We start from the raw sequence: 13,948 nt of genomic DNA on the forward strand, positions 1-13,948 counted from the left end.
CCGCCCAGGGCGCAGCAGGGCCACGCCGTGCTCCCCGGACACTTACCGACACACAGCCGCACATCATTCACGCTGAAGTCCGGATCCGGCATCCTGCAGGACAAACACCTTGCTAAAAAAAAAATCACGAAGTGCTTCTGGTTGCAGACCCTTCCCACCTGCAGCCCCAGTACTGGCACCCTGAAGATAGTACCGTGCTGCTCTTCGCCTCTTGGATGTGGGTGAAGACCACGCAGCTACATCTCTGGGGGCACAGGTCTGGGCCAAGCGCTGGGGTGAAACACTGGGCCCAGCTTCTGGCTAGGGACAGATTTAGGAGTAGGATTCACCACCTCTAGAGCATGAGCTGTTGTACAGCGGCTTCTGGCAAACGAGCGAGCAGGCCTTGAGCTAAGCTCTCATTTTAACGACTGCTCGTATGAGTTCTCCCAATTTAAAGGACATAGCCAGACCAGTACAAGCAGCAAATTTCACTGACACAGCACAACTACTCTAGCTGTTTGTACTGGCATACTTCTCCATACAAACACTACTGTCACAGGCAGAATGGGAGGGCAGCCATTCAAGCAGCTCTCGACCCAGGGAAATAACCAAAGGCTCAGGAGAAATCCAGTTTTGCCCACACTGTAATCCTCAGTATCAAATCTGTGCCCTCCCAAGTCACCCAGCAGTTGAAACTGAGCCCGACACAAATTCCTGTTTATCCATTTCCTCCCAGTACAGCCCATCCAGCACTGGATGAGACGCTGCCCATCCATTCACAGCCAGCTGAGGAGGTTCAGAGCAGCATTGCCGAGATCAGCTCTGACAAAGTTTGCTAGGGCTAATTTATTCCTCTAGGGCTAATTTATTCCTCTAATTTTCATATTAACCAAAAAAAACCACTGACCCAGCAGAAACACTGGATCACATCAGGTTTTTTGAATTTTGTGAGACTGATGTAATGTTTTGATGTAGTATTCCCTTCCTTAAAACTACGTCTACCACCCCACAGCGTATTCCACCAGCATCATCAAACAGCACACAGTCTTGCATCGGTACAGCTCTACACTCCAAGCTGGAAACCTCGACCGACTGTCGCAAGTGAGAGAGATGGCAGCTTAGAAGTAACCGTGCTGGGCAATCAGGTTGGAATGCTGGAAAAAGCCAGAAACACTACCAATTGCTTGAAGCTCTGGCAATAGCTGCCTAGGTTACTAGGAGAGAAACCCAGCCAGATGTTGCATCAGAGCAGCAGCGGGACTTTCCAGATGTTTGGTTAAATTGTGATAACCTACAGCCAATTCAGCCCTCTCATCTGAAGTCCAAACAGAGTAGTAAGGACAGGGTAACCGAGGTGGAAGGTACTTCTCTCTGCTCGCTGCACGTAAAGACCAGCGGGGACAGGACACGGGCATACCAACTCGGCAGAGCACGGATCCAGCTGCTGGGATCAGCTCCCACACAGTGTGGGGAGAGGCAAGAAACCGGGCCGGAGCGACGCAGCACTCTGCGCCCTTCCTACTTACTTTATCCCCAGGCCGTCAGAGCTCCTGAAGATGAGAGGGTCTCTCAGGCCGCCGCGCTGGATGTATTCAACTGTGAAGTCTGGTGTGGGGAGAAAAGAAGAGGGAAGGTGTTAGGGGAGTCTCCTTTAGAGGACTATACACATACCAAGGTTACAATGGTTCTCTGGAGATCTCTGGTTCAACCCTGCTCCAAGCAAACTGACTTCAGACTCAGCTCAGGTTGTCCAGGGCTCTGTGCGGTTCAGACCCGAGAACCTCGTCGTATCTCTGCGGTAAGGTTAGCCAGCGAAAGAAAGCCCTGTTCCTCGCTGTTTCTACACCCCTCCAGAGATCCTGGAACTCCTTTGCACAAGTCCTGCGAGCAGCATGGAGCGTGCTGCTGACAAGCCTCAGACAGGCCCCCCAGGGAGGGGGGAGCTTGCTCTGACAGGCTGCACCAGACAGGGGAACAAGACAAGTTTTTGGTCCTCACTTCCCCAAGAAGCTCACAGCCAAGCAAGAGACGCCTTGAAGAAACGTTCCTCCCTCACAGTAAATCCTCACGAGGCTTACGCTGGCTGTGCGATGAAAAGGCATCCCGCTGAGCCATGTGCGTGGTGAAAGAAAGGGGAAAGATCCCACACAGTCTTTGAATTAGGCATCTAGTAGACATGTGGCTGCAATTACAGGTGCTGACCCAGGCAAACCCTCTTCTTCCTGGCTGCCATGTGTCCCAGCGAGCCTGCAGCTCTCCAGGCCGCGCAGCTTCCACGCCGTTTCCCACACTCGCTCCCTGTCACTAGCTCCCCCGGCCCGAGGGCTTCGCGGGCTCGAGCCAATCCTCCACCAATCTGCCTCACACCACCTTTGAACTGCTGGGGACAGCCGCAGGACTGGCAGGGGAGCAGCAGGAACGTCCCCCACCCGCTCTGCACCGCTTGGGTTATGCGAGTAAAACGGTTCACAGCAGAGGAAAGCATGGAGCTGTTGCAAACAGCAGCCACTTTACCTGACTTTACAGAAGGATGGAAAATAAAAGGCAGCAGAACGCAGGACAGTGGGGAAGGGTTTCACTGACACCACAACCGCCTCGTAACCACCCTTCAGGTTGGCAGTCAGGGAGGCTTTGGGTGTAGTCAGATGCACAAGAGCCCACCCAGCTGTGATCGCCGACAGCTTTCTACAAAGGGCTTGGGGAAAGGTCATCCCACACGCCATGCCCTACTGGAGACGTGGCCAACCACGGCAGCTGTCTGCTTCCCGACAGCACACGCTGCAGCACAGCATCCCCAAGACAAACCTTTGCCTTCCATGAAGACCACGAAGGTGGAGTTAAACTTGTTGGTGGACAGCTTTTCCTCGAGGTCGAACGTCCTCTTCCCTTCAATTTCATCGTCGGAGATGCCATCATCCTCGTAACGTCGCCTCATCGTGCCACGCTGAGGAAAGAACAGACCGGGAAGGTTGAGTGTTACAGACCAGGAGGAACATGGAAGTGGAAGCATCTCTCCTATGAGGAAAGGCTGAGGGAGCTGGGCTTGTTCAGCCTGGAGAAGAGAAGGCTGAGAGGGGACTTTAGAAATGCTTCTAAATATCTGCAGGGTGGGGGTCAGGAGGATGGGGCCAGACTCTTTCCAGTGGTGCCCAGCACCAGGACAAGGGGCAATGGGCACAAACTGAAGCAGAGGAAGTTCTGTCTGAACATGAGGAAGAACTTCTTCCCTCTGAGGGTGACAGAGCCCTGGCCCAGGCTGCCCAGGGAGGCTGTGGAGTCTCCTTCTCTGGAGATCTCCAAGCCCCACCTGGATGCGGTGCTGTGCAGCCTGCTCTGGGTGACCCTGTTTCAGCAGGGGGTTGGACTGGGTGACCCACAGAGGTCCCTTCCAACCCTGAACATTCTGTGATTCTGTGAACAACCAGCTCGATTCCCAGGGACTCGACTCAACGCAGCAAGGCTCAGCCAGGGCCTCTCGGGGAGTCCCTGCCCCGAAGCAGGCAGTCCCCAGGAAGCCTACAGGCTTCTACTCCCCGAGAGAAGAGACCCTACGTTACCGAGTTCTCTTCTCCACTCGGTCTCTTGCTCAAAAAGCACTGTTGGTTTGGTTTTCAAGAGAGGCACGCCAAAGAAAACCTATCTAGGCAACGTCTGTCCCGGATCCAAAACACACCACTGAAACGCCAGCCCTGCTCCTCCTACCACCAACAGATCTGTGCAGTTTGGGCTGTCGGGGAGACAGACAATTCCCTCCTAACGAGCGCTCACACAGAAACACGGGAGGAGGGGAGATAGTTTGGTATAACTGGGGCAAAGGAAAAAGAATCACTTTCCCAGTTTCACAGGTGCATCAGTATTTTGCCGTGCTGAAGGTAAAGGCACTTTGGAATTTAAATCCCTGCCAGAAGTGCCAAGTGATAAAGGAAGGGTTTTATGCTGAAGACGACTCTCAAGTTTTCATCTTTGGCTGTGCTTGTACACAAAAGTTGATTTATTCCCGTTTGTGTGTGTGGGAGTAGCTGGGGGGAAGCAGCCCTTTTCTTAGAGGGTGTCAGAAGTACATCTGTACTGGGATTCCGCACAGACATCCTCTTCTAGCACGGCTGGATCTGGAAGGAATTACTGTCCCCAGCTGCTAGCCACCCCTCCAGAGAGCGGCCGTGCTCTGGCAGAGCTGTTCGTGGGAATGCTCCCTAAATCCTCTCAGATAAAAGCCAACCTGGTCCGAATTAGCCGAGCCGACTTCCCCCAATTAGGGATGCTCCCCTGATAACGCATTCACGCCAAGTGTCCTGCCAGCAGCCAGCACGGGCCAGGAGGTGACGCAGCAGCGGCGCGGCTGGCAGGGTCACGTCTCCAGCAACACCACCGGTCCCTGCTGCGGACGGTGATGCTGGAATTCACCATCGCCGGCGAGGAGTCCCTGCGTGACCTCCTGCCGCGGCCTGGAGCAGAGCACATTCATCCCACAGCTCGTTTCTTCCTTCTTTTGGGTCTCCTGGAAGAGACAAGCGCGGCCTTTCCCAAGCGAGGGCATGCACCTCGGGCTCCCCTCCCTGGGGCAGCAAGCTGCAGATCTCCTGCCCGGAGTCCAGCACCGATTCCTACGTCACCCAAAGCCACTCTCCGCTCACTGCTGTCCTTGTCGCTCAGGCAGGGGTAGGGCAGGGCTTGCTCTGACCACACCAAGCCCCAGGAGGTACAAGCCCACCCTGCAGTGATGGTGCAGGCCCCCGAGTGGGCGAGGGTCTGCTTTGCCCTGAGCAGCAGCCCCAGCCCTGCCTGGCCTCCCTCACCTCCGCCTTAGCCCCCCGCCTGCCCGCTCCCCCGGCCCACCACACACTGCAGAGCTGAATTCAACACGCCCAGGGTATTTTCTGGTGAGCTCCAGCCTGGTGTTGGCCATCCATCCATCCATCACCACACTGCTTCGCTTCTCCCTCTTCCTCTGCGCCTCATCTGTTGGAAGCGCTGGCGAAAGGACCCCCTCATACAGACGCACTGCTTTAAAGATGCTTTTTAAACTAATTAGTCCAGCCAGTCCACGTGGGGACACTCATTTCGAAAAGGGACTTTTTTTCCCCCCTCCTCTGTAGCACATAACTTCAGCCTTGCAGTTCCAAGCGGGCTGATCCATTCACAACCAGTTTCCCTGCCATCCAGGCCCAGCAGCTTCCCTCTCCCCGCCGTCAGCACCTCATTAACTTCGCTTTTTTTTTTAAAAATTCCTAAAACCCCTCATAGAAAGCTGAACACAACAGGGGCACAAACACCTCGCCCACCGGGCAGGAACGCCAGCCTGCTCCCGACAGCAGCGATTTCCCAGGGCCTGGCCGAGCGGCCCCGCTGATTTATCTGGGACAGGGTTGCCTGTTTGCAGTCCTGCGGCGTAAGCACACCAAGCAGCAGTAATTACTTGCATTGTTTTTAACAATACAAAGATAAAACTCATTTTACTTACAGGCTGTTATGGATACAGTTGTCTAACTGCACAAGGATGGATTGAAAAAAGCGGAGGTGCCACCCGGAGAAGCCAAGCGACGTATTCCTGGGGGACTCTGAATTTCACGCTGCCAGGGCCGGGCTGCGCGCACCAAGGCAGGCGCGGGCTGGGAAGCGCTGCGGGGTGCTACGGCCACGCATCCCACCGCTCCCAGCACGAACCCGGCGTGCCTGGAGCTCCCCAAACCCTCCAGCACTCTGCCTTTAAACCCAGGTCGGCTCTGTCGAGCAGATGCACCGGAGCTTGAAGGTAGAGCTGGAGAGGTGTTACTGGGAGAAGAGTACCTGGCTGTGTCGTACTGGAGGATGAGCCCACCCTGTAAAGTCCTTTCCCTTAAAAAAAAAAATCACCGAATCGGTTAACGCTGCTTGGTGCTTGGCTTTAAGCTGAGGGCACAGCGCAGGGGGGAGAGGTCCTGCCCCATGCAGGATTTTGGGACACAGGAGAAGCAGCCTCACGCTCAGGGTTTGCTGAAAAGCCCCAGGGATTTGGGGAAGGCCCGTTTCAAGCGCAGATCCCGAGGCAGGGATACATCCCAGCAGGTCAGCCCCAGCGCCGGCTCAGCAGGCATCTGGGAGCATCACCCCGGCACCCCGCGCTCCTGCTGAAACCCAGTGGCTAACTGGGACCGAGCCAGGCTTCCAGCTCCCAGGAGGAACAGAGCCTTGCTCCCCCATCCACAACCCTCTCCCCACCGCAAAGCCTCACGTCTCACCTCCGTGCTGGTGGTGTGAAACAGCCCAAGCAGCTCCTTGGGAGGACCGGAGGGTGACCGCAAGATGCCCATGGTGAGGAAGGACGGAGCAGCACGCTGCTGTTAGCCGAGGACCTTCTTTGGGTGCCTTGGGCTCTCTGCACGGGGCAGGAAGCTGCAAAGCCAGCTCCCACCGGTGTCAGCTCCTGTTGACCCATGGGAGACCTCGCCGAAGTCCCACGGGCAGCACAGCACGCGCAGACAGCGGCGAGGTGCCCGCCTCTGGGTGCCAGGGCACCGGGAGCGCCCGCTCTGCTCTCCTCACCATCGCCAACGGGCCCAGCTCAGTGCCTGTGTCACTTTGCCAGAGCTGGGGAGGGAGGGCCCTGACAAAACACGCTCAGAGGTCTGCTGGGCAGCACGCAAACACAGGGCTTTCCTGGCCGGCCAGTGCACAAGCCCAACGGGAAAAGCCCGATTCCAGCTCCAGGTACACCCACAGACCCTTCCTCACCTCCTCTGGAGGCAAGGGGGGAGCCCAAACAGCCCCATTTGCCGGACAGCCACAATTCCCACCCCAGAACCAGTTCAAATCGCTTCTGCCCTGACGACTGCTGCGTGAGGGGGCGGAAGGCTGAGGTCATATGGGCAAACACGCCAAGGAAACCAGCTTTGTAGCTTCCCCTTTATATTTCTGCGCTTCCAGAGAAAGAACTGGAGGTCACTGTGCTTCCTTACGTTCGTTTGGACCCTGAGCTGTGCAGGCCCCGACCAGCTGAAACACTTCCTAAACCCTGCCCTGCGATGCTGTCAGGCGTCAGCTGCCTGCTGCCGTTCCTGCTGGGACAGCTTTGACTGCTCTCACTCACAAGGACAGCAGCTACAGGAGACTTCAGATTATTTTGCAGCTATCTTATTCCTTACTACATCAACACCTTGGAGGTTCAAGGCATGCCTAGTCCAGGCAAGCACGCTAATAACCATCCTGCACAACTAGCTTTTCCACTTACCCCTGTTCCCAGGCAAGCCTAGGAAAGGAGGGCTAGGACCACTGGCCCCAGCGGGCAGTTCTCTGTCATTAAGTTGATTAGAGGGCGTGCATAACGAAGCAGAGGATGCTGGGCCCTGTAGTCGGTGGGTCTCGCCTGCTCTGGCATCAGGCGGGTGGTGGGATGCTGCAGGACCAGGCTGTGGTCTGCATTTTGACCTGCTCCCTTACGCCAGACGCTCGCTTCTAGCCAGCAGGTTTTGGGAAAAGCAGCTCTGGGGTACAAAACCTCACGAGATGAAAGCGGCTCGGCGTGCTAACTGCTGGCAAGAGGCGGCTCTATCCAAACCGCTCTCTTAATAACTCCTATTTGACTCCCAGGCTGGAAGCCTGAGCAGTATTTCAGGGCTCCCAGCTAAGCTACGCAGCAGGGGTCAGTGCCTTGGGCTGAAACTCAGGCACGTCCCACTTGACCACCAACCTCCCACCTCAGAAGACCTGGGCTGGAACGTGGTTCCAGCCACAGCCCCGTTTCCAGCAGACATCGCTCACCGTAAAGCAGCACAGGCCAGCTGACAGCACTCGCTCAAGGACACCAGCAGCCTGAAAAACCAGGCAGCAGCGAGGTACAGCACGAATACGCTGTGCAGGCAGGTAACCAACACACTGGGAACAGCTCTCTTCCGCCGTCACCTCGCGCAGACCCCGGTGTCTGGCTGACGTGCTCAGATTTCCTTTATCCCAGCGGAACGTCCGATGGAGCTGATCCGTTGGTTCCCTGCTGCTGCAAAGGGAGAGGGCTCCTTCCCCTCCCGGTTTCCTCCCTCTGGTAGGTAGGATTGTGTAGGCCAGCTAATTTCACAGCAATGTGACCACACGGTCAGGATCCGGCTCCTGCTGGTGCTGCGGGTGGATGCTGCGGGCACGGTCCCGGGAAGAAAGCAGCCCCACCACGACCGAGCGACGCGGGCTGAGCTAGGGGTAACGTGGCAGCGACGCTACGCGGAGCTCCTGCTCGCTCCCCGCGCCCCGTCACCGCTGCTGCCTGGCTGGTTCTGGCTCTGGTGCTCCGTCCCTCCTCCGTGAACACCTAAACCTCGCTAAGGTGGGACAGCACCGAGCCGGGAGAGGACTGGGATTGTTCACAACTCAGGCGACTCGTGGATGGGATCGAGGATGACCTACCAGAGGGGGGAAACCAGGAGGGGAAGGCACCCTCTGCCCTTGCAGCAGCAGGGAGCCGGTGGATCAGCTCCAGGGCCACACCACCGCGTCCCTCGCCTGGTGCCCTGGGGGAGCAGCACCCAGCTCTGCCAGCGTGCGCCTGCCTCCTTCGTTTTTATTTAAGCACAATAAAACCAGGCACTTAACCGAAACAGTTATGCTAATAACTGCCCTCCCACAGTGTTTAGGCTGGGCCTTCAAACATGCTGAAGAGCTGAAACTTGCCCAGTTTGACATCTGGGCCACAAGACCACTTTGTGTTGGTTAATCCTGAGCACACGTTACAGCTTTGAGGACAGACCCCACTCCCACCCTACGGGAACACGCAGCGAATGATCTGGTCGCTCTCTAACAAACTTGGAGGCTTTCTGACCAAAGAATCACAGAATGGTCGGGGTTGGAAGGGACCTCTGTGGGTCATCTAGTCCCACCCCCTGCCGAAGCAGGGTCACCTACAGCAGGTTGTAGAGGACCTTGTCCAGGCGGGGCTGGAATATCTCCAGAGAAGGAGACTCCACAGCCTCCCTGGGCAGCCTGGGCCAGGGCTCCGTCACCCTCAGAGGGAAGAAGTTCTTCCTCATCTTCAGCTGGAGCTTCCTCTGCTTCAGTTTGTGCCCGTTGCCCCTTGTCCTGTCGCTGGGCACCACTGGAAAGAGTCTGGCCCCGTCCTCCTGACACCCACCCTTCAGGTATTTGTAAGCGTTTATAAGGTCCCCTCTCAGCCTTCTCTTCTTCAGGCTGAAGAAGCCCAGCTCCCAAGTTTCAGAGGATGCCACTCCACCAGCCCAACCTGCCGCGGACTCGCGTTCTACGGCACGGCAGCCACACCATCTCCACCTTCCTCCAGCCAGATCCACCCACGGATCTGCACGGTGGGATCCGGGAACCGTTCCGACTCTTTTCCCGGATCTCATTCCCAGCACAGCCTCCGAGGCAAATGGAAGGCAGCCACGCCGCAAAGGTGCAAACACGAGGACATGGGCACCTCAAACTCTAATCCCTTTGCAGCGGGGAAACGGGGATGCAGCGAGCGGGAGGAAAGGGTCATCTCCTCCAGCCGAGCAAATTCCACAGCCTAATGCTCTTGTCATCAGCCACAAAACCCACTCCAGACTCCCAGCCAGACCAGCTTCGCTCGTTCCTGTGGGCAGGGCAGAGTCTGGCCTGCTAATTGGCACAGTATGGAGGAGAACAGCATCCCAGTCGTGGCTGAGGACCCAGAAGCGGTGCCGCAATACAAATCGCTCCCATCAGTTATACAACGCCTCGCGCGCACTCGGCTGGGGCCGCCGCGCTTTCGTGTCACTGTTGTCTTGGGAGGGTGGGGAAAAACAGTATTTTGGTGCGTGCAGAGCGGACAGGAGGGAAGAAAGGCTTCTGCACTTCCAAGCGTGTGTTTTGGGAGAGGCAGCATCTGCTGGGACTTGGGGCAAATCTCCGCAGCAGAGCTTTCCCCTCCCGGAGTCGGCAGCTTCCTCACGGCACAGTTACACAAACCAAGCTCCCCAAACCGGGTCTCCGTGTGAGAATGGACGCGGTCAGCGCACGAGCCTAGGGCTTGCGTACGACACTCCAAGACCCCCTTCTTCCCTGCTGTGCTTCGATCCTCCCCTGCCACGCAGGGAATTGCTACCTGGTTAAACAACCGGCTGCAGGCGATACCCGCGAAGGGCAGGAGACACGCGAAGCCGCGCCACGCTAAAGCCAATCTCGCCTTCCCACTAGCACACACTCCGCGAGAGCCGCGCGAATCCTTCCGGCAGCACAAAGTTTGAGCTCTTCCCGGGAGGAGCCGGCCGCTCCTGTCCCACAGCCCACGGCGGGGCCGGGTCCTGGCCGAGCACCCCTGCCCAGCAGATCGCTGCAGCCCTCCTAACTCTTCTCTCTGCAGCCCCATCCACAGGGGCCTCGCCAGAGCACACCAGCAGGACACAGCTCTGGGCTCTTTGACCAAGACCACTTCTTCTCAGGGGTGGCTCTGCTACCGGGAGTTTTCCCGGTGTCAGCCGTTGGCTCAGCCAGGGACGTGCGACTTCCAGAAAGGAGATCAGCAGATGCCCCCAAACCTGCTGCCATCCAGGAGGATGTGCCAGCTGAAGCTCAGCCCCAGCAGAGCAAGGGACAGGAGTCAGGCACGTTACACACATAGCCCTGTCAGACAACCTCCACGTTCAGCATTAAGCAGAGATATTTAAATCTCATTTTTTTCCCCCACCATTGCGATCTGTGTTAGGATGGGGGCATTTCTGCTCCTGCGAGTTTCGCTAAGGAAGAACAGACCAGCAGCGCAAAGCCTTTCCCTCCGTGTCAGGCAGGGTCAAGATGAAGGCAGTTTATTCATCCTCCAGCAGCAGCCAGCCAGCAATTCTCATCTCAGCTGTCCTTCACCATTTCTTTCTGGCCCTCTTGGGTACCATTCACTTAATGTAGGAAATGGGAAGCATGAATATTAATCCTGCAGGCAACTCCAGTGCCATCCCTTCTATTCTGATCCTTTCTCCTGCAGTCTCCTTCTCCCAGGGGAAGCGCCTCAGGCAGCTCCACGGTGGTACTCTTCAAAACCCTTCCTTGGACACCTCTCTCCACCAGCAAGTGCTGCCTTGATGGAGCACGGCTACCTCTAACAGCAAAGGAACTGACAGGCGGCTGAAGAAAACCACAAGACTACTCTGCTGTGGGGTTTTTTGAGAGAAAAATGAGCACAAGGTCACATCTGAAAGAAGAACAAGCCATCCTTTCACTGAACGAGCCTCATGTATTTACAGAGTGAAACCAACAACCACCACAGTGTTTTAGTCACTCGCTGTCCTGTCTGCTGCCATTCCTTCCCTGATCTCCCAACACCTCCATCTCCCAGTCCCCAGGAAGCCTTCTCCTGCTGGGCCACAGCTCCTTCCACCTCAAGAGACCAGAGCACCCCTCACTTTTCCTCTCCCTGTGCCTCCTCCCCTCTGCCTGTTCTGTTTCCAGAGCAGCTTGCTGGAGTACTGTGTCCAGTTCTGGGCTCCCCAGTTCAAGAAAGATGAAGAGCTACTGGAGAGAGTCCAGCGGAGGGCTACGAGGATGGTGAGGGGACTGGAGCATCTCTCCTACGAGGAGAGGTTGAGGGAACTGGGCTTGTTCAGCCTGGAGAAGAGAAGGCTGCGAGGGGACCTTAGAAATGCCTACAAATATCTGAAGGGTGGGTGTCAGGAGGATGGGGCCAAGCTCTTTTCAGTGGTGCCCAGTGACAGGACAAGGGGCAATGGGCACAAACTGAGGCACAGGAAGTTCCGTCTGAACATGAGGAAGAACTTCTTCCCTCTGAGGGTGACGGAGCACTGGAACAGGCTGCCCAGGGAGGTTGTGGAGTCTCCTTCTCTGGAGATATTCAAGACCCGCCTGGACAAGGTCCTGTGCAGCCTGCTCTGGGTGACCCTGCTTCGGCAGGGGGGTTGGACTAGATGACCCACAGAGGTCCCTTCCAACCCCTACTATTCTGTGATTCTGTTTGAAGCCTCCCTTCCTTATCCCTTTTAGAGGAAGGACGCTGACATGAAGAACGCAGTGAAGTTTCACTCCTGTTTTTGAATTCCCTCCTTCCCAGCTCCCCTCGTTGCAGGTAGTATAACTTCTTCCTGGCTCCTAGCACCTGTATAGAGCAGCAGGACTTACCAGTGGGTCTCTCATTCACCGCTGAGCTTCCTCACCGGGTGCCTCCTTAGCCATCCACCCCTTTGTAGGTTTACTTTGCTGAAATGCATCCAAACTGGTAATAAAGCAACAAGCTCAACACTCCTCAGTTTATGAATTTAACTTCTCACACACTTTTACAGCAACCAGCTTTGGCTCTCACCTAGCTAAGTCCAGACCTTCACCACACAAACTTGTCGATGGGTGTTTTAATCTTGAGCGAGCACCTGTGGCGAACAGCAGCGTCCAGAATCCAGTCTCCAAGACGCTGTGCTGAGATGCGCCAGTAATTAGCAGCCACCCTGTAAAAGTCCCGTGAGATCCTTCATATCCCTGGGAAAGGGTCCCGTTTCTCTGGGAAGGCACAAGGCAAAGGCAGCCCCTGGCAGGAGGACGGACGAGCACGGAAGCAGCAAGGCAGAGCAGTGACAACGGCAGAACTCACCATGCGGGGAAGACACTCCCTTGCGAGTATTTTCAGCTACAGCATGAATAACCAAGGCACAAAGCTTACGACGTCCCATCAGCAGTCTGCCAGGTGACTGCTTATCTTCAGCACAAGAGCTTTTCCCTTCTATATTCTTCTCCTCCAAGCCTGCACATCCCACCTCAGCTCCTGGTTTAGGCTCCGAGCTCTGGTCCATACAAGCACGTCACTCGTGTTTCTCCCTGTCAGCAGAGAGGCAGCAGGCTTCTGGCTTCTGTGCCTCCCCACCTTCAATCGCTTTGGTTTCTCCTCAGCTCCTCTTCCTCCCAAGTTTGGGAAGCAATAACTAAACCACACCACCTCCTGTCACCCCCGGGGTACAAAGAGTCCTACAGAGATGGGCCCCTGTTAATATTTTGGCTCTGCAAAGCCATTTGCTTTGCCAAATCACTGCCAGTGCCCCAGAGACGATGAATAAAGCGGTCCTGGGGTCCCCGCTCCCCCAGCTAGCAGGAGGCCCCGCCGTGGGATCTGAAGAGAAGGCCACAATCCCCCAAGCAAGAGGCCCAGGACAAGCTGGCAGTGGCCATATCTGCCTCAGTGGCCCGCCTGGCGCCAGGACAAGCTAGCAGGCAGCTAATTTTAGCAGCTCTGCATGCCCTATCCACCAATGATGACCATCTGGACACGACGGCGGCACTAAACTAATTTTTTTGCTGCCTGGTTTCACAAGAGGAACCCAAGGACTAACCTAACAGGCTTAACCCAGCCTAAACGTCCCTCATCATCTCCTGCCTCTCTCAGGACCGGAGAGCAGAAGTGGCATACCCCAAGTTGCACGTTCCTGGACAAAGACTCCAAGCACCAGGCTGAGGAGCGAAGAGGAACCTACGCAGAACTGGAGCCCTTCCAGGCTTCACGGCTCCAGGAGGGATTCCTATCACGAGCAGGGCTGGCAGCGTTTCAGAACGAGCAGGGAGAGCGCTTCGGTTTGCACTTTTGGGTTACGAAATTGGACGTGCACGAGGAGTAACTGGGGAATTGGAGCAAAGCTGAAGGAGGCAGGTGGGGAGACAGCACCAACGGGCCAAGGAGAACTCCAGCAGCTGCCACGAAACCACACGCTGACCAGCCACAGCAGCAAAACCACCAGACAGAGGAACGTGCTAGATCAGTTCACAGATGGGCCAGCCTGGCAGCGGTCCCAATGAGGAAACACCGCTCCTAGGAAAAGATACGGCTTCTCACTCCAGTCACCTGCGGCGTATTTCACACGCAGCCACCGTCCCAAAGAGCTTTTATGGCACTACTAACCCTCAGACCACCCACAGCCACCACCGGCTGTCGCACCCTGGTACCTGGACAAACCCTGCCTGGGTTCTCTGCAAGCTTGAGGAAGCTCATGGAGCACCATCACATCCTCCAAACCCCTTTAATTACCTCCCACCCCTTCCAAAC

The 13,948-nt window shown here is 56.3% G+C and overlaps 1 protein-coding gene across 1 annotated transcript in view; it reads right to left on the reverse strand.

Moving 5' to 3' along the window:
- Positions 1-13,948, reverse strand: part of KDM2A (lysine demethylase 2A) — a 52,893-nt gene that overhangs the window by 25,562 nt on the left and 13,383 nt on the right. Inside the window, exons 4-6 of the mRNA XM_075425955.1 lie at positions 2,788-2,926; positions 1,509-1,587; positions 47-93 (exon numbers count right to left, since the gene is read on the reverse strand). Coding sequence (XP_075282070.1) covers positions 47-93; positions 1,509-1,587; positions 2,788-2,926 — 265 coding nt within the window. The remainder of the gene's footprint in view (positions 1-46; positions 94-1,508; positions 1,588-2,787; positions 2,927-13,948) is intronic.

Source organism: Opisthocomus hoazin, chromosome 7, assembly GCF_030867145.1.
Source record: "Opisthocomus hoazin isolate bOpiHoa1 chromosome 7, bOpiHoa1.hap1, whole genome shotgun sequence".
NCBI classification, from domain to species: Eukaryota; Metazoa; Chordata; class Aves; order Opisthocomiformes; family Opisthocomidae; genus Opisthocomus; species Opisthocomus hoazin.